The sequence below is a fragment of the Myodes glareolus genome, chromosome 25 (genome assembly GCF_982192425.1).
Source record: "Myodes glareolus chromosome 25, mMyoGla1.1, whole genome shotgun sequence".
Lineage (NCBI taxonomy): Eukaryota > Metazoa > Chordata > Mammalia > Rodentia > Cricetidae > Myodes > Myodes glareolus.
In genome coordinates this window covers 47,047,965-47,068,192 of record NC_142050.1, presented here as the reverse complement: position 1 = coordinate 47,068,192, position 20,228 = coordinate 47,047,965, and the positions used below count along the sequence as shown (strand labels likewise).

The 20,228-nt window shown below is 43.1% G+C and overlaps 1 protein-coding gene across 1 annotated transcript in view; it reads left to right on the top strand.

Moving 5' to 3' along the window:
* LOC148117929 (uncharacterized) overlaps window positions 1–13,722 on the top strand; it is a 47,356-nt gene extending 33,634 nt beyond the window's left edge. Inside the window, exons 5-6 of the mRNA XM_087901756.1 lie at window positions 12,627–12,698; window positions 13,615–13,722. Of these exons, the coding sequence (XP_087757882.1) occupies window positions 12,627–12,698; window positions 13,615–13,722 (180 nt within the window). The remainder of the gene's footprint in view (window positions 1–12,626; window positions 12,699–13,614) is intronic.
* Window positions 13,723–20,228: the final 6,506 nt, after the last annotated feature.

The window sequence follows — 20,228 nt, the reverse complement described above, 5'->3', positions numbered from 1 at the left end:
AAATATGTCTATGATCTGTTTTTGATTTTTCTCCCCTGTGGAGGGGGAGGAAGCAATGTCTATCCCAACTGTAAGTCTCAAGGAAGATGCAAAGTACAATTTCACCAAAGTCCATCCTGGGAAACCAAGGAGTTTACTGAGCTTACTTACTGAGCATTGCTGAAAAGATACTTACAAGGCTTTTGATACTGTAGTGGTTTTAGTCAAAATGACACCCAATGTCTCATGGAGAGTGGCACTATTAGGAGGTGTGGCTTTGTTGCAGGAAGTATGTCATAGTCACTTTCTGCTGCCTGTTGATCTGGATGTAGAACTCTCAGTTCTTTCTCCAGCACTGCTCTGCCTGTATCCACCATGTTTTCTGTAATGATGATAATGGACTAAACCCTCTGAAACTGTAAGCCAGCCTCAATCAAATATTTTCCTTTATAAGTTTTGCTATGGTCATGGTGTCTCTTCACAGCAATAGAAACTCTAAGATACCCAAAAGCCATATAACTAAAAGATGACTATTATATGTGATTACCTATTAACCTATATTTCTTAATTATACATTACATCCTTTGTGGACTTTTGAGACAGATTTTCTCTTTAGCTTTGTAGTGTTTCCAGGAACTAGCTTTTGTAGATCAGGCTGGCCTCAAACTCATAAAGATCCACCTGCCTCTGCCTCTCATGTATTGGGATTAAAGTTATGCACCACCACTGCCCATTTATACATTACATTTTAAAATGAAATGCAGAAGCACATTACCTTAATCAAGAGCATAAATATACATATATAACAAAATTGAACTTGAGTTTTGATCAATAAACTAAGATCCATACCAATTCAAATCTCCTGGGTAGAAAATGTCTTATTAGATTACACATCCTAGTCATAGTCCTTCACTGAGGGAACAATAGTCAGTACCTGAAGCAGAGGCCATGGAGGAATTCTGCTCATTGGCTTCTCTCTATGGTCACTGAGCTTGCTCTTTTATACAACCTATGACCTCCTGCCCAGGCATGGCACTAGCCACATCAATCTGTATTCAGGAACATACCCACACAGACTATCCATACCAAGAATAAGAGTCATTTTCTTAATTAAGGTTCCCTTCTAATAGATGTCTAATTGAAAAAACTCACCCTCACAAATTATCCCCTTTCAATTTGAGACTCAAACATATAACTATTATTCTTCCCAAATAAACTCCTTTCAGTTTGATCCTCAAACACATGACTATTAAGCCATAGCCTTTCCTTTCTTACTTATCCCTAAGATCTCAAGTCAGTATTACATCATAAAATACAACATAGTTTTTAAAATCCCAAAATGTTTTATTCTTTTTAATTTCAACACTTATAAAAATAAGTCTCTCAACTGTGGACTCCTATAACATTAAAAACACAGTTAAATACTTCTTTATTCCAAGATGGAAGAAATGGAAGAACCAAGACATGGTCACAATTAGATGACGCTGCCAATGATTCCAGTCTTGCCCCTTCTTAACCACCCCCAGATACACAAATGTTTAGATAAACAATATCCAGGGGTCTCCCATGTCCTTCTACCAAGCTGAGAGCTCCCATATTATAACTCATCATGTACTCCACGCTAAAGCAAGTCCACAGGAGACATGTCTCCATGAAGGAATGGCTTCCTTGTGTGAGAACAGAAAGGTAGCAGGGGTGTGTCTCAGCTGGGAAGGACTTGTCTAGACTGTTCCAGTGAGAGACTGTGGGTTTGGCTCAGTGGCATAATGCTTACCCAGCATGCATGAGGCCTGACATAAAAGAATCATTCTGAGTTGTCTGTGGTTATGATGTCAGAACCAAGAAAACAGATGAGGTCATTGTGGCTAAACTGTTCTGTGTTTTCTGGGGATTCTCTGCTTCCATTTTGGATGGTTTTCCATACATGCCTGGGATGAGCATTGGATTTATTCCTCTCAATGGAGATCCAACTTTCTCAATTCCATTTGCAGAAGAGCCCTTCTTCCCAGTTATGTGTTCTTGGTAACCTGGTCAGAAGCCATTTAACCATTTTTATAATTGGTCTTCTCAAATACCATTCAGGCCGTGTGAATCCAGAGTAAACTCCACAGATGGGGAGGAGTGCTGACAGCAGCCTCTGGAATGAATGAAGTGGTCAGCAGATATTTCTATAAATGTCCTCGACATGCCAAGAAGTGTTTCCACAGAGGGTCTAAGATTGGTGAACGTGGTCATGAAGATGAGCCATTGTGGGCCATTAGAAGGAACTACAAGAGATAGCTAGAGGGTGAAGGCAGTGCCTGTCACAGCAGCTTCCTCCCCACACCCCTAGTTCCTGACATGAATTGAGTTTTAGAGTTGAACCCATTAAGTGTAGATGACACTTCATGGGGAACTGGACCCTGAGGTCAAATGGTGGACAGAGCCATGCTTCCCCAATGGACACACACTCCTTAGTCAGTGAGTGGGCCCTGGAGAGGAGGGAGTTATGAACCTTAGGCAGAAGATTAAAGTTGAAGGCTGGACTTGACAACCCAAAGTGTCTGTCATCAAGCCTTGCCATTCACCTGGCCAGGATGAATACTAAATCAGAACCATGATGGCACCCACAGAAGAATATGGATAAGCACTGTGCTGAGGGACAAAGGGCTCTTGGTCCAGTCTGGAGTCAGTATGATACAGCTCAACATGGCTGTCACAGTGGTACGAAAGTGTCAGTTGTCGTCATCTTACTCCATCTGAGAGATGATCTTCAGTCATCCTGTTATTGTGGAAAACTAACCCAGCCACCTTATGGCTCCTCCCAAAGGCTAACATTCCTGTAGGCTGTTGTTAGCCTCCATGGCCTTTATCATTGGGAAGGGTCACTCCTTCATAGAGACAGGGGATGTGGCTGTTATGTATCATGTGTAGACTTACTTTATAGTGTGAGGTACATGATGGGTCCCCTCGGGTTGGCAGGATATATGAGGGACCCGTGGCCATTGGTTGTTAATACCTTCTCTGTGTATCTAGGGGTATTTCAGAAAAGGCAAGACTGGAATAGTAGACCAGCATCACCAGGGTCACCAGGGGCTCAGCTAGAGCACAATGCAGAGTGGGATTTGTTCTGAGGTCGAGGGGACATGCGTCTTCTCACACTCCGGGACACTGGGGCTCCTGGTTCTCAGGGCTATTAGAGTAAGAACTGAATGAATGATTACTGGAAGGACACACACACACCACCAGTTATTAAGAGAGTGGGTACCAGGGACAGGAACAGGCTTTGGGAGCAGGTGCCCTGTGCAATGCCTTGAACTCTTAAGTAAGCAGGGTACAAGAGTTGAGGTCACATGTCTGTTTTTGTGTCTGACAAATGAGCCACTGGTTCACAGCACTGAACTACGGAACCATTAGGTTTCTATGTGGAGGGTGTGTGTGTGTGTGTGTGTGTGTGTGTGATTCCAGTCCTCCTTCATTTAAGCATCATGCTAGAAAAGGAGATGAGAATTTCACATCTTGATAAGCAGGGGACATAAACATCTGTTTCTTACACATTTGTGTAGTCTTAGCAACAAAGTCCTTAAAATCCACCTCCACACTGACATACATCTTCAACAAGTCCACACCTCTTCCAACAAGGCTACCCCTTCTAATAGTGTCACACCCTGTGGGTGTCATTTTTTATCAAACCTCCATAATGACCAATCAATATGTGGTGAAAAATTTGGAGGAATTGACAGAAGGTTTTTAGAACTAGTAAATAATTCAACAAAGTCAGAAAAGGAAGGCCAAAGCAGGTCACATGGAAAGAACTCTACACACAGCTGCACACCAGCCATGCACAGGGAGGCTTAGAGAATGGTGGAGGCTTTACATTTTGGGAGACACAGCTCCCCCTCATGGCCATAACTAAACAAAGTCCACACAGCAGTGTGAAGGCTGGTTCCTCTGATCTACCACCCTCCAGAAAACTGCTTCCCCAAGCTTGGGCTTGGGTTCTCTGACTGAAATGGATGTGACCTTGGAGGGTGGAGCACAAACTGTAGTTGGGGCTCTTTTTCTAACACAGATGTGGGACCTGGGGGCAGAAACCACTACACGGCTGTGAACAGAGGTGGGGAACAGGATCACAGCTGCAGTCTGACTCCTGAGGGTCCTCTCCTCCCATCTGGGTCAGTTCAGGCAGAGAGGGGCTTACTTTCACCACCTTGGAGATCCTCACAGGGTAGTCTGTGTCTTGGAAGCCTCTCTCCTCCAGGAAGGCACACATGGTGTTGATGACAGTTCTGACATCATTACGGAAGCTGATGATGGGGTGGAGGTAGTAATCTATGAACTTGTCCAGCTCTGAGGTCCAGGTGCTTCTGAGTCCCTGTCCCATCCTCAGGCCCTGAAACTTTTCTTCACTCTGCAGCCTGAGGCTCCTGTGTCTCCCAGGCTGACCGAACCCAGGCACAGGGTTTTTCAGTTTTGATTTCTAAGAATGGGTGAGGCTGCCAGTGTTTCCAAGTCTGTGATTCTGAGGATCCCGTGGGCACACAGCCAGAATGATTCATTGTGAACAATGCCCTGGGGAACTGTGAGAAAGGCTCCAGGAAAAGAGGCCTCAAAGGCACTTTGTTTTCTGAGGCTTTGTGCCTCAGGTGACAAACATTTACATTTAATTTATAAGACATGTTTATTCATAACACTAAGTGCCTACATAAAGAAGCTGGAAAAATCCTTCAATAGAGAGCTAACAGAATACCTAACACACTAGAACAAAAAGAAGCAAACTCACCCAGGAGGGCTAGGTGAAGGAACAAATCAAATTGAGAGCTGAAATCAACAAAACAGAGACAAAGAAAACAATACAAAGAATCAATAAGACAAAGAGTTGGTTCTTTGAGAAAATAAATAAAATAAACAAACTTTTATTCACACTAACCAAAAGGCAGAGAAAGAATAACCAGATTAACAAAATCAAAAATGAAAAAGCACATATAACAATAGACACAGAGACAATCCAGATAATCATTGGGACATACTTCAAAAACCTGTACTCCCAAAATTGCAAAATTTACAGAAAATGGACAATTTTCTGGATAAACATCACTGGATAAATCAAGGCCAGATAAACAAATTCAATAGACCTATAACTGCTAAGTAAATAGAAGCAGTCATCAAAAGTTTCCCACCAAAAAACCCCCAGGACCAGAGGGTTTCATCTCAGAATTCTACAAGATTTTCAAGGAACTAATACCAATACTCCTCAAATTATTCCACACAATTGAAACAAAAGAAACATTATCAAGCTCTTCTTGCAAAGCTACAGTTATCCTAATATCAAAACCACATAAAGACACTACTAAGAAAGAGAATTACAGACCAGTCTCACTTATGAACATTGAAGCAAAATTGTCAAAAAAAAATACTGCCAAACCAAATCCAAGAACACATGAGAAAACTCATACACCATAAACATGTAGGCTTCATTTCAGAGATGCAGGGATGGTCCAACACACAAAAATCTGTCAATGTAATTCACCATATAAAACAAACTGGAAGGACAAAAAAAAACACATGATAATCTCATTAGATGCCGAAAAAGCCTTTGACAAAATTGAACACCTCTTTATGATAAAAGTTTTGGAGAAAACAAGGATACAAGAAACACACCTAAAAAGAATAAAGGCAGTATACATCAAACCTGTAGTCAGAGACAGCTCGTTCATTGTTTGGTTGCCCAGACGCCAATATAACCACACAGAAACTGTATTATTACAACACTGCTTGGCCTATTAGCTCATGCTTCTTATTGGCTAGCTCTTATATCTTAAATTAACCAATTTATTTTAATCTGAGTATTGACATGTGGTTGTGGCATACTGGTAAGTTTCCATCTGTCTGGTGTCTCTCTCCTGCAGCAGCTACATGGCTTCTCACTGACTCTGTCTACTCTCTCTCTATCTTCTTGGAACACTTACCTTGCCCTACTCTGCATTGCAATAGGCCCAAAGCAGCTTCTTTATTAACCAATGGTATTCTCAGCATACAAAGGGGAATCCCACATCGGCATGCCAACAATCAATATTGAACTAAATGGAGAGAAACTCAAAGCAATTCCACTGAAATCAGGAACAAGGCAGGTTTCCCACTTTCCATATCTATTCCAAATAGTATTTGGAGTTCTAACCTGAACAATAAGACAAGAAAAGGCAATCAAAGGGACACAAACCAGAAAAGAAATAGTCAAACTCTCATTGTTTCCTGATGATTTAATAGTATACATACGTGGCCCCAGAAAATCTACCAGGGAACTCTAACAACTCATAAACACCTTCAGTAATGCAGCAGGATACAAGATTAACACAAAAAAATCAGTAGCCTTCCTGTACACAGATGATAAATGGGGTGAGAAAAAAAATCAGAGAAACATCACCCTTTACAATACTCACAATAGCATAAATATCTTAGAGTAACTCTACCAAAGCATGTGTAAAACTTGTATGACAAGAACTTTAAATATTTGAAGAAAGAAATTGAAGAAGACACCAGAAAATAGAAAAGATCTCCCATGTGCTGGTGTAGGTAGAATCAACATAGTAAAAATGGCAATCTTACCAAAAGCAATGCCCAACAAAATCCATCACAGACCTTGAAAGAACAATACTTAATGAAAAAAAATAGGATAGCCAAAGCAATTCTGTACAGTAAATGTACTTCTGAAGGCATCACAATCCCTGGCATCAAACTCTACTACAGAGCTACAGTAGTGAAAACAGCCTGGTAGTGGCATAAGAACAAACAGGACAACAAACGGAATCAAATAAAAAACCCAGATATCAGTCCACACACCTATGAACACCTGATTTTTGACAAAGAAGCTGAAAATACAAAATGGAAAAAAGAAAGCATATTCACAAACAGTGCTAGCATAACTGAATATCAGCACATAGAAGAATGAAAATAGATCCATATCTATTGCCATACACAAAAGTCAAGTCCTCAACATAAAACCAAGCACACTGAATCTCATAGAAGAGAAAGTGGGACATATACTTGAATGCATTGGCACAGGAGACCACTTTCTAAATATAACCCCAGTAGCACCAACACTGAGAGCAACAACTAGAAAATGGGGTCTCCTGGAATTAAGAAACTTCTGTGAAGCAAAGGACATGGTCAACAAGACAAAATGGCAGCAACAGAATGGAAAAAGATCTTCACCAACTCCACACTGGACAGAGGACTTATCTTCAAAATATACAAAGAATGCAAGAAACTTGACATCAAAAGAAGAAACAATCTAGGGGGCTGGAGAGATGGCTCAGTGGTTAAGAGCACTGACTGCTCTTCCAGTGGACCCGGGTTCAATTCCCAGCACCCACATGGCAGCTCACAACTGTCTGTAATTCTAGTTCCAGGAGACCCAACACTCATGGTAAAACACCAATGTACATAAAATATAAATAAATAAATGAATAAATAAATAAATAAATATTTTTTTAGAAAAGAAATACAATCTGATAAAAACAGGTTATACAGACCTAAAAAGAGATCTCTCAGTAAATGAATATCAAATGGATGAAAGTAACTTAAGAAAATACTCAAAATCTTCATCCATCAGAGGAATAGAAATCAAAATAACTCTGAGATTCCACATTTCACGTATGAAAATAGCCACGATCAAAAATACTGATGACAGCTTATGCTAGAGAGGATGTGGGTTAAGGGGAAAACTCCTCCATTGCTGGTGAGAATGCAAACTTTATAGCAAATTTGGAAATCAGTATGGTGATTTGTCAGACAATTAGAAAACAATCCTCCTCAATACCGCGCCAGCACGGTCTGGAACCACGAGTCTCAGTGGAGGGTGTCCAGGTTGAATGAAATCCACAGAGCACGAGGTTGACATGAAACAGCAGCTTGTGTATTGTTCTGCTGGGGCTAGCTTTTATACCATGGCACCAAATGGGGAGGGGGCTGAGAAGGGACTGTCACCTGACCCAAGGAGGGACTCTCACCTGAGCCCGGTAGGGGTCAAGGACAGATCACATGCATTCAACCTTCACCTGTCCCCAGTAGGGACCATCACCTGACCCCAGCAGGGATCAAGGAATAATCACGTGCACTCAAACTTCCTCATCCATCTCCAGGAGCAGAGGGAAGTTATGATTCTTTTCAGATAAGCACCTCAAATGGGAGCAGGGAAATATAACTCGGGATAGCAATTCCCACAATTCCCCCAACTTTATTTTATAATGAGGGGTCCTGTCTTAGGTCCTGTGAGGGAAGTACCTTCCCTTACCCATCACTGGGTCCCTGATACCCTGTCTTAGGTGGGGGTTCTCCCCACAGGTTGCCCGTCCTTGGAGATCCTCATTTTTTCAGCATCTGCAGCCATACCTCATGACTTCCGGGAGAGTCATGGGCCAGACTGAGTAACACCTGATGGTGGACAATCTCAGTCATGGTGAAGGTGTTTAGAAGTCATTTTAAGAGGAGCAGACCTACTGCCACCCCTACTAGTCCCAAGATCCCCAGGGACAAGGCACCTCCCCATCGCTGTGCCCAACCCCCAATCTGAGCCATGGCATTCCACCATCCCTCAGCAGATATAGGTTTAACATGGGTTTCATTAATTACAATAATCTGATATACCAAAGAGTGGGTAAAGTTTACAAAGGAATCATTCCAAGGCCCTCTAAAGTAAGCATTAAGGCGTTGCACCTCAAAGAACATATTTTTCACTTCCATAAGGGTCACATAGGCAGAATGATAGAAATGAGAACAAGAAGCTTGTTGCACTATCCACAGAACATTAATCTGTTCCTGCAATAAGGCTTCTTGCTGATTTAAATTTAACATCCCTAATTGAATATGTGAGTCCATTGTATTTTGAGTCTCTAAGGTCTGGGTAACACGGGCAGCAAGAGTGTTAACAGTCTCTGCAGTCGCTGCATTCTGGAACACGGTGATTTCCCCAACGGTGGCAGCTGTGACTGATATGGCGATGGCTGCGATGACTGCGGCGGTGATTCCAAAGTCTCTTCTCTCTCGATACAAGATAAGCTCTCATCCATCATGTGGGTTTTCTACCACCAGGGGAACCAGAGCAGGAATTCTCACCATCAGCACAGACTCGTCCATCGGGGACCAGCAGTTGCTCAAAAAGCAGGAGCTGGAAGAACAATCAAGGACACCATCCTCCCCGACCGACCCATTAAAGGAGACAAACATAAAGGGAGTCAGAACACAGGCCAGACTGACAATAGAGAAATTCATTCCTGCTGCATAGTTAATCTGGAGGGATGTTTCAAAGATGTCTGATGTGTTCCATCTGGCTGTCGCATTGAAAGCCAAGCCCCTTTGAAGGGCTAAAGGCCTAATATCTGTGCATGCACGAGGGCCACAGAGAAACATGCCCGCGAACGTAGGTGAAACTCCTGCCATATTTGGATTTCTATAGAAATAATCAAAGGCCCCTCTCAAGGAGTTTTTAGAGGTAGGTCAGTGACTGAACCATCATAAATATTTATCTCCCTCCAATTTCCATTGTTCCTTGGTAGCACAATTTCCCCAAGATAATGGTAAGTACAATCTGAAGGATTGTGGTGTCTTCCAACAAAAGGAGCTGGTCTCAGAGGAGTTGGAAGTCCAGAAATATTTCTTTTAAAATTTATTTTGTAAAAGATATCTCTCAATCCAAAACAAGGATGCCCAGAAGAATCAAAAGAAAAGTCTCCTAGAGAATAATTACTAAGGACCACATATGGTCCAGAAAGAGAGATACTAGGCATCTCTGAGATATTGCTAATCTTTCGGAAGCAGAGGGCATGAGATATATCAAACGTTAAATTACCAAATGAAGATCTTTCTAATGCTGTATTTGCTGCAGGAACCCCCAAAGTATAATTGGTGGAATAAAAGGATGGAAAAACAGAGCTTACTTTACTTACTGGCATCAGTATGGGTGGATTCCTCACCAGTGCCCATCTCAGGGCTCCCTCGATGTTCTTCACTTGAATTCATATTGTCAGGACCAGTAGGGCCTGGCTCCACTGGCCGAACATTCTGCTTTGGCACCCAGATGGGTTTTTTGGTTCCTGGAGGGAAAAGGCAAATGGCTCCCCTCACCCTAGCCAACATAGGTGTGGGTGATTGCCACTGTCCTGTGATACTATCCTTCCATCTAACCCAACCCAGAGATTGGGAAGGTTTCTGCCAATGTCTCTCCATTGCTGATAGACCTTGTTTATCTACTGTTAAAAAATTTTAAATGTATAAAATTGTAGATAACTGGGCATTTGGGGAGGTGACATACTCCCCCTTCTTTATTTTACAAAAAAAAATTTTTAAGGGTAGCATGCATGCACTCCACTACGGCCTGCCCTGTGGAACTATGTGGAATTCCAAAGGTATGTGTAATTTGATGTTCTTGGCAAAATTTTGCAAACCTTTGGCTGGTATAAGCTGGTCCATTGTCTGTTTTGAGAAAATCTGGAATGCCCATATAGGCAAAAGCCTGTAGACAATGAGCAATAACATCCTTAATCTTTTCTCCTGAATGTAGGGAGGCATAAATTACCTTGGAATAAGTGTCTACAGAGACATAGAAAAATTTAAGTCTGCCAGCTTGAGATAAATGGGTAACATCCATCTGCCAAAGGTGGTTAGGATGGAGGCCTTGAGGATTAACACCTTCATCGGGGGCATTATGAAATGGTGCACAAGCTGGACATTGGAATGTGATTTGAGTAGCTGTGGCTAAAGTACAGCCAGAGTGAAACTTTAGAGAAGAGGCATTTAAATGATACTTTTAATGAAGATGACAGGCTCATTGTTCCTCAGAAAGGAACAAAGCCATCGGGCGGGGAGGGAATCTGCAAGCTTATTTCCCTCTGCCAAGGGCCCTGGCAGATCAGTATGGGCCCGAATATGGCCAACAAAGGTAGGAACCACTCTTTGGCATATAAGACTTTGTAGCTGAACCAAAAGGTGGAAAACCTGAGAGGTAGGTAATATATATGGCGAGGTTTCCAATGGCCCAACAATCCCTGCCACATATATACCATCAGTATACAAATTGAAGGGTTGATCCTTGAAAAGAGAAAAGGCCATAAGGCAGGCTGTGAGTTCTGCAGCTTGGGCAGAAATCGGACCTAGGGGCTGCTTTTCTTTAATTGAACCAGAGACCACCACTGCATAGCCCTTGGAAGAACCATCAGTAAACAATGAGTGCACTCTCTTAAGGGGGGAAGTTTTAATAATTCTTGGAAAGATAACAGGATGATTCTTAAAAAATGAAATTAAATGAGAATCGGGATAATGGTTATCAAAATTGGCTCCAGTGGTTGCGATGAACAAGGTCCACCCATCTTGAACCCTCTGTAGCCTTGTTATTTCCTCTTTTTGATAAGGGGTTAGAAATTTATTTGGGATCCTGCCAAAACCTTGTAAACTAAAATCATATGCCTTCCATAGAAGTTGTAGCACCCTTTCATAATATGGGGTCACTACCTTCTTAGGGAAAGTGGGTAAATGTAACCAATCAATGGGTCCCCCTTGCCAAAAAATGCCAGAAGGTGAAAATTGTGAAGAAAAACCATGAAATAAAAAGGGCAAGCATAATCAAGGCAGCGGAGATGTGCTCACTCAAGGGCATTAAGCAAGGCATCAAGGGCTTCTTTTGCTGCTGGAGTCATGATCCTGGAGGATGCAGGGGAAGGGTCCCCAGGCAGCATGTCATAAAGGGGCTTAAGAGCTCCTATAGGAATGGGAAGGGAAGAGCAGATCCACTGAATGTCTCCCAATAATTTCTGTCAATCATGGAGGGTTCACAAATGGGAGCAGTCCAACTGCAGCCTCTGAGACTGAAGCCCGACGGATTGGATTTGAAAGCCCAGATAAGAATAGGGAGGCTGCATCTGCACCTTTTCTGAGGCCAAAATGAACCCATGTCCCTCCAGAAGGGTCTGCAATTCTGCAGACATTAGTAAACTTTCCTATTTTGTTGGTTCTGCCAGGAGCTCATCATCCATATAGTGGATGATATGGAAGGAAGAGAACTTACGCCTAAGTGGATCCAAGCAAGCAGCAACATACATCTGACAAATTGAAGGACTGGCAGCCATACCCTGGGGGAGGACAACCCACTGATAGCGCAGGGCAGGTTCTTGAAAATTAATGGAGGGGAGGCTAAAAGCAAAGTGAGGGCTATCCTGAATATGCAGGGGTATAGAGAAAAAAACAATCCTTAAGGTCTATAACGACCAAATGCCATTTTTGGGGAATTGCTACTGGGGAGGGCAAGCCCTGTTGAAGGGGTCCCATAGGTTACATGGTGGCATTAACAGCACGCAGGTCCTGTAACAGTTGCCACTTGCTGGAGGACTTTTTTATAACAAAAATGGGAGTATTCCACGGAGAGGTAGAGGGGATGAGCTGTCCAGCCTGCAATTGTTCTTCAATTAACTCATGAGCCGCCTGAAGCTTCTCTCTAGACAAAGGCCACTGTTCTACCCACACAGGAGTGTTATCAAGCCATTTAATTGGTATGGGCATTGGCGACGCAACAGTGACCCTCATCAAAAATACTCCAAGCCTCTTCTATCTTTGGGGGCACGGGTATCAGTTGGGAGGTCCGCTACTGTGCATGTTAAACCTTGTTCTGACTTTCCTAGGCCTTTGCCCTGAGCCCATCCCATCTTTTGCATATTTTAGTGACTTTCTGGGCTGATGAGGAGCTCTGCATGGTGAGAATGACCCCCATGTCTTCCAAAATGTCCTGACCCCACAAATTAACTGGGAGTCCTGGGAGGACATATGGTTGGAAATAGCCTGTTTTCCCCTCTGGATCCTGCCATTTTAGAATTTTTGAACTTTTCTGTGGTATTGCATGGCCAATCCCCTGAAGGGTGGCAGTCCCCGCCTGCTTAGGCCATGCTTTAGGCCAATGCTTTTCAGCCAGAACAGAGACGTCCGCCCCTGTATCCAAAATTCCTATAAAGGGTCTATCCTCTACCTTTAAGGTGGGTTGAGGGCGTTTATTCAAGGTGGCTACCCAAAACGCAGATGCCCCAGTTTCCCCTAAGCATTGTCTTTCCCGTTTCTCTTTCAACACCTGAGTGTCACACGGGACCACTGGTATGAGGATTAATTGGGCGATTCGGTCCCCAGCTGGCACTATTGCCACTCCCTTCTCCACAGAGGCCATAATCCTAATTTCCCCTTCCGAGTCTGAATTCACCAGTCTGGGATATATACGGATGCCCCTAAGGAGAACATTAGCACATCCCAACAGTAGGCCCATAGTACCTGGAGGTGGGGGTCCCCTCACCCCCATAGACAGGGCCTGTATTCCCATTTCAGGTGTCAACACTGTTCGACTGGTGGGACTGAGGTCCAGTCCTGCACTCCCTGGGGTTCCTTGGATGAGGTCTGAGATATGAAGGGGTTGTTCTGGGGGACAAAACCTGTCCTGGATTGTTGGGGTCTGGAATTTCCAGAACAGGGGTGACCACTGGATAGCACTTAACAACTCCACAGAGAGCCTCCTCCGAGCCCGACCGAAAGGGAGGGGCCGGAGAGGTCCTAATTGCATCAGAAAGAGCATAGGGAGGAGGCTTATCCTTCTCCCCAGAGGTCCTTTTTGCCTTTTCTTTTAAACAGGCCCTGTGTAATTCCCTCTGCAAGGCTGCAATTTCCCCTTCCAAAGTTTCCTCTTCCGAATCTGTGGATTCCCCTGAGCTCTCTTCAAAATCAGACAAAGAGGGATAAAGGCATGTCTGCACTGAAGAATTTTGCTTGGGACAAGCCCCTAAGTTCTGAGAGGAAACTCTGTCCCGTGACTCATCTCCCTCCTTCCAGTCTGGAGGTTTTTTCTTTTTACTCTTTCTTTCCTCTATCTTATCAGGCCTCCCCTTAGCAGGCTGAGGGAGTGGTTCTGCCTCTGTGTTGGAGGCCACATCAGAACAAAGAGAAGCCTTGGTTTCGCGATCTTGAATCTCAGATGACACCTCTTTTGTTGCTTCCAAGGCCTGGTTAACCCGGACTTTCTCTGTAAGCAAAGCATCCCTGATCAGTCTCCAAAGGGAGAACGTGGCAATTGGCAGGACTTCAGGCCCCTCCTTTCTTAAAATTTTTTGAAGATCCCCGAGAACCTGTTCCCACTCAGAAATATTGAGGGCTCCACTGGTGAAGAACCAGGGACTCCACATTTCTGTAGATTTAAGAAAATCATCCAAAGTCTTATTTTTTATAGCTATTCCCTGTTCTTTCAATAACCTCTTTAACTGAAACTTTAGCTCTGATTTACCCGGGGCGTTCCCCATTTCTTAATTATCTCTTATCTCTTAATTCTCTTAAGTATCTCCTATTTCTTAATTATATCTCAATCCCCAATGCATCCTGGCCGGCTACAGGATGACCCGGTCCACTTTCCTCACCTTTCCAATCTCGGGGGGACCTCCAATTATGGCGCCAGTACGGTCTGGAACCACAAGTCTCGGCGGAGGGTGTCCAGGTTGAATGAAATCCACAGAGCACGAGGTTGACATGAAACAGCAGCTTGTGTATTGTTCTGCTGGGGCTAGCTTTTATACCATGGCACCAAATGGGGAGGGGGCTGAGAAGGGACTGTCACCTGACCCAAGGAGGGACTCTCACCTGAGCCCGGTAGGGGTCAAAGACAGATCATGTGCATTCAACTTTCACCTGTCCCCAGTAGGGACCATCACCTGACCCCAGCAGGGATCAAGGAATAATCACTTGCACTCAAACTTCCTCATCCAACTCCAGGAGCAGAGGGAAGTTATGATCCTTTTCAGATAAGCACCTCAAATGGGGGCAGGGAAATATAACTCGGGGTAGCAAATCCCACAGCTCAAGGCCCAGCATTACCACTTTTGAGTAATATACCTAAAGGATTCTCAATTATACCACAAGGACATGTGCTCAACAATGCTCATAGCAGCATTGTTTGTCATAGCCAGAACCTGGAAAGGAAATGCCCCTCAACCAAAGAATCGTTAAAGAAAATGTGGTACATTTACATAATGGAGTTACACAGTGGTTAAAAAAAAACAATGACATCTTGAAATTTCCATGCAACTGGGTGTATCTAGAAAAAAACATATTGAGTGAGGTAACTCAGACAGAGAAAGACAAATAGCATATGTACTCACTCATAATGGCTTTTATACATAGAGCAAAGAAAAACCAGCCTACAGTCCACACCATAGAAAACCCAGATAACAAAGAGGAGCCTAAGAGACACATACATGGATATACTTAGGAAGGAGTAAAAGACAACATCTCCTGAGTAAAATGGGAGTTGGGAATCACAGAAGAGGGTAGAAGGGGAGAGGAGATGAAAGGAGGGGAGTGAAGAAAAATTTATAGCTCAAAAAATAAAAAAATAAAAAGTAAAGCTTAAAACGAAAGTAAAAAAAAAAATGTACACTGAAACTGAAGTCAGGCTGTCTGCAACATTGCACTGCAGTCTGTCCCCTTCCTTCACGTCCTCAGATCCCAGGCCAGGCTGACAAGATCTGCACAGGTCAATGAAAGTCAACAAGTGGCACTTGAACCAGGGACCTGAATGAAAATGTACAGAAAGACTGGAGGACCTCTGCACTAGTAAGGAGGTAAGCAGGGATTAATGGTGGGCAAAATCCAGGAAAACTGGCACCATATATTAAGTTGATGCATTGTTTCTTTAAAGTGACAGGTGCTACAATGTCTAAATTCCTGTTGCAAGAGTATTGGGATTGAATAACAAACTGTAATTCTTAGTTTCCTGAAAAGGGCACTTTAGATCCCAGAGTGTGGAGTCAAGTTAAAGGAAAAATAGTGAAAACCCATTGACAAGAAGAAAGAATTCTGATACAGTTCTGGGTAGCATGGACATTGGTCTATATTGTGATACAAACAATAAATGGGGACAAGTCAAAGGATTTAGAAAAGACTATGCCAGATTCTTCATGTGGGTATGAGATAAATAATGAAACACACACACACACACACCCCACAAAATCTTACAAGCTGAAAAGGGCTTTTTTTCCAGTGCAAGTTCAGAAGGGACCCAGTGAAACAAAAATCAAAAGTAAAAATGTCAGCTCTGTTCAAGGATGAACACCTGGCTGTCCATTCCCCTGCCTGACCTGTTATACCCTCCTCTGCCTGAGGACTATGAAGAGTGCATTGAATGGGGGAGGGGAAAATGCCATTCCTAGAAGAACACCTTTGTTTTCTGGGAGTGAGGAAACAAGGCATATGGTATTAGGTTCTGAAAAAAAGATAGAGGTAACTTCTAATGCAGATAATTGTGCCCCATCAAGATTTGTTTCTCATCCTCAACAGGTGATCAGGTGTCATGTGGCTGATGGAGAGGCAGAAATCCTACTCTTAAGCAACTGGCATGTGAGGATGCTGATATCGCAGGCCAGGCTGCCACCCGTTCCTTCTGACAGAAAGGACATGTTAATGAGTATATCCACTACTGTGCAATATTGGACCTCAACATGCTCAGGGGTTGACCAGGGCTATGGCCTCCAAGAGCAGGAACAACTTGATTTTCTAGGAAATTGGTGGAAGATAATATCTCTGTTGGTTTGTTTGCTTAGGACTCACAAGTTGCAGTCCCCAGTAATTATGCTGCTGTCCCAAGGGCTGTTGACCCTGCAGTCTCTGTTCTTATCTGAGGGGAACAAGTTTAGGAGGTATCCTCCTGGTGCATAATAATCCTATAGTCCTCATATGCATTCTTCCTGCCTCCCCTTGGTATAGGACTTGAGGCACAATATGAACTAATATACCATAGTTTATGGTGTATCCTGTGTGCCAGGTTCATATGAGTCAGCAGTTGAGTGAAGTAATTTTTTGAGGGTGTTCACAGCAACCTTTCAGGAGGATGTGGTCTATCATACCATATTGGGATAGAAACAATCCACAGGGTCTCATCCTCTGTGTAAACAAAAGAAGAACCTCCTTTCCAAAGCATCATATTCTTAGATCCAAATTCTGAAGTCATAATACCCTTATGATATCCATTCTGGTTTAGCTTGGCAGCCCATATAATGAAATGTCTCTCTGTACATAGCTCCTTCACAGTCAAAAAACTGAAAGAAAGTACAATAGACAGAATCCAAAATTTCTGTGAATTTTCCATTTTTACATGATTTATTTTTCTTTATTTCTTTTAGTCTATAACTATCTGTACTCCGTCTCTTTAAAGACTCTACCTTTTTTTTATTCTCTATATTCCTTTTCTTCTCTCTTCCAAGCCTATGTTTATCTAACAGTATGACCCATTTAGAAGTCTTTTATTTCTAAGTCTATCCTATTGTGAATCTGTAATTTTTTACTATCCAGGAGCATTTTCACTTTGCTGTTTTAAATCACTTAGCACTTAAGAATCTAAGCTGTGACATTACTAGGTAAAAAATAGGTACTGCCTGCTTGTCTCGCCCAGCCCAACATGGCAGAGCGGCTTGTGCCTCTGAGCCTTGCACATTCCACTGCTAGCATGGTGGAGGTGCTTGTGCCTCTGAGCTGCAGCATGCAATGACCCCCTGTTAGGCACACAGTGAGACTAGTTGCCATCAAACACATCATAGCACTTTACATCAAATGCTGTATTCAAAAGCTCTGTCTCCCGCAGGAATCAGACAGAGATCGCAATGGTGGCACAGCCCAGAAACTGGTATATTAAAACTGCCACTTTCTAGTAGACCTGATCCAGCTGCCTACTCAGGCAGGAAGAACCGAGCCATGGGCATGGCATCAGCTACTTTATTCCTGACCCCAAGTGGACACACAAATGTTCAGGCCCAGAAATGCTCCATAGTCAGAGATTGCACTGGCGGCAGGGCCTAGGAAGCCACGTTTTAAAATGACGCAGCTTTTTTCCTGCTGTGGCTGCTGAGTCAGGAAAATTTCTTTGTAGCACCCTGCCAGCAAACAGCAAAGAGCTGTGTTGAATTCTCTCTCTCTCTCCTTTTTAAGCTCTCTCAGATTTTTAAGTGGATTTAGTCCATCACGTTGGGTGCCACTTGTAAAAGGAGCAGCGGGCTGCTTCCTGCCACCTGGCTAGCTTTACCCAAAAGAATTACACAGAAACTGTGTTCTTTTAAACACTGCCTAGCCCATTATATTTAGCCTCTTATTGGCTAACTCTCACATCTTGATTAACCAATTTCTAATAATCTGTATATCACCACGAGGTGGTGGCTTACTGGGAAGATTCTAACCTACGTCCATCTTGGGCCAGAGCTTCATGGCATCTGCCTGACTCTGCTTCTTTCTCCCAGCATCCTGTTCTGTCTACTCCACCTATCTAAGCTGCTGTCCTATCAAAAGCCAAGGCAGTTTCTTTATTAACCAATGAAAGTAACACATAGACAGATGACCCTCCTATATCACAAGCCATTACATCTTCTTGTCCTCAGTGTGCCTCTTTCCTAAGCAGCCCCAATTTAGGAGTTAACCCATGAGGGTTACAACCAAATCAATTATGGCAGATGGATGTTACACACCTGTCTGCCACAGGGAAACCTATGTTTGTCCATATATTAGTAGACACCTTTTCAGGAGTAATTTTCACATTCTTGCATTTGAGAGAACAAGCAAAAGATGCCATTGCACACTGCCTATCTGCTTTTACCTATATGGGCAAACCTGCAGCTATTAAGACAGATAATGGCCCAGCATATATCAACAAAATTATTTTATTCTTTTGTTCATTCTATGAAATTTCCCATAAAACAGGCATCCTGTATAGCCCAATGGGTAAAGCAATCGTGGAAAGAGCCAATCAGACCCTCAAGCAATATTTTCAAAAAATAAAAAGGGAGGAGTTCATATTCTCCCCAGCAACTCAATTATCCACCATTCTCTTTATTTTAAATTTATTAACCATGGATGCTGAAGGATTCTTGCCTATAAAGTACCATACACAAGTTAGGGCTCAGAGCCTAGGATGGGTTCGTTGGAAAAATCTGCAAACAGGAAGATGGATGGAACCAACCCCCTTGTTGGCACAGGTGACGGGGACTGTATGTGTTTTTCCTCCAGGAGTTGATAAACCAATTTGGGTGCCAGAGCGGTGTGTACTGCTGGTGACCCGGGATGAAGATCATGACACTCCTTCTGCTTTGGGTGATGGCTCTAGTAACAATAACCTAATCATGGGTGATGGGGAGTCTGATGAGAAGTCCCCTACTTTTAATGCCAGTTAGTAAAAATAGCCCCCTCTGTCCCTCGCTTTTTTCTAACCTGTCATTGGAAGGAGTATTATTGCATAATGCTTACTAATAATCATACTCATGGTAGGGTGATAGGATTTAGAGATATACTGCATCCCATCCTGAAAAAGGATTTGATAGAGATTTTAATCTCCACTCTACAGTTATGTGAAAAAATAAGAGCCTGATTTGGTAAAAGGTAGGAAAGACATGTGGTGGTATGGCCATAGGCCCGCAGTGAAAAATTCCACCCTTCCCGGGTATGAGTAATTGTTTTTAATGTCACTGCCAGTTTTAACCAAACAGTTCTTTTTGAAACCTCTCTAAAGATAAATTATACTGCTGGACGCAATATGACTATTTGATCCTCTGTTTGTGTTCTTGCCCCATTTTTCTTTGTATTGTTGATGGCACTTTGGAGGGTAATATTCTTAATTGTTCTTCCAGGATCTGCAAGCTGAGTAATTGCTGGGAGGGTTCTGATGGAGCTTCTATTGTTCAAGTGCCTGCTGTGATTCCTCTTCCAGTTCTGGTGTCTCAAGAACATCAGAATGTCATCCTTTATGGACAGTGGCGAGACTTTGGCATAACAGCTGCAATTGTTCCTGCTATTGCTCTCGCTGCCACTGCAGCTGTGGTTGCTGGAGTTACCATTTCACAAACTGCTGTGACTGCAGAGACTGTGCTGTCTGGGAAGGTTGACAAGGCCCTGCAGACACGGAGTGCTCTGGACTCTCGTATTGGATTTGGACTTTTGAATTTGGATCAATGGACTGTGCTTTTTCAGGATCGGGTGGATTCCCTTTGACTCTTGCGCGGGTGTCTTGTTCTCATTCTTTTAGTGCAGCTTGCACTGCACCTGTTGATGCTGTGGGTGCTTCTGATGTGGTTGAACAATTGAATGCATGCTTGAATGGTCCTTGGAATTCCTCCTATTTGAATTTTACCCTTCAGCCAGCTCATCATATTGTTAGTATTAATAGCATGCAGTTCACCTCTGTGTCTGGATCTAGTTGGTGGAATGGCATGTCCCAGTTTGGG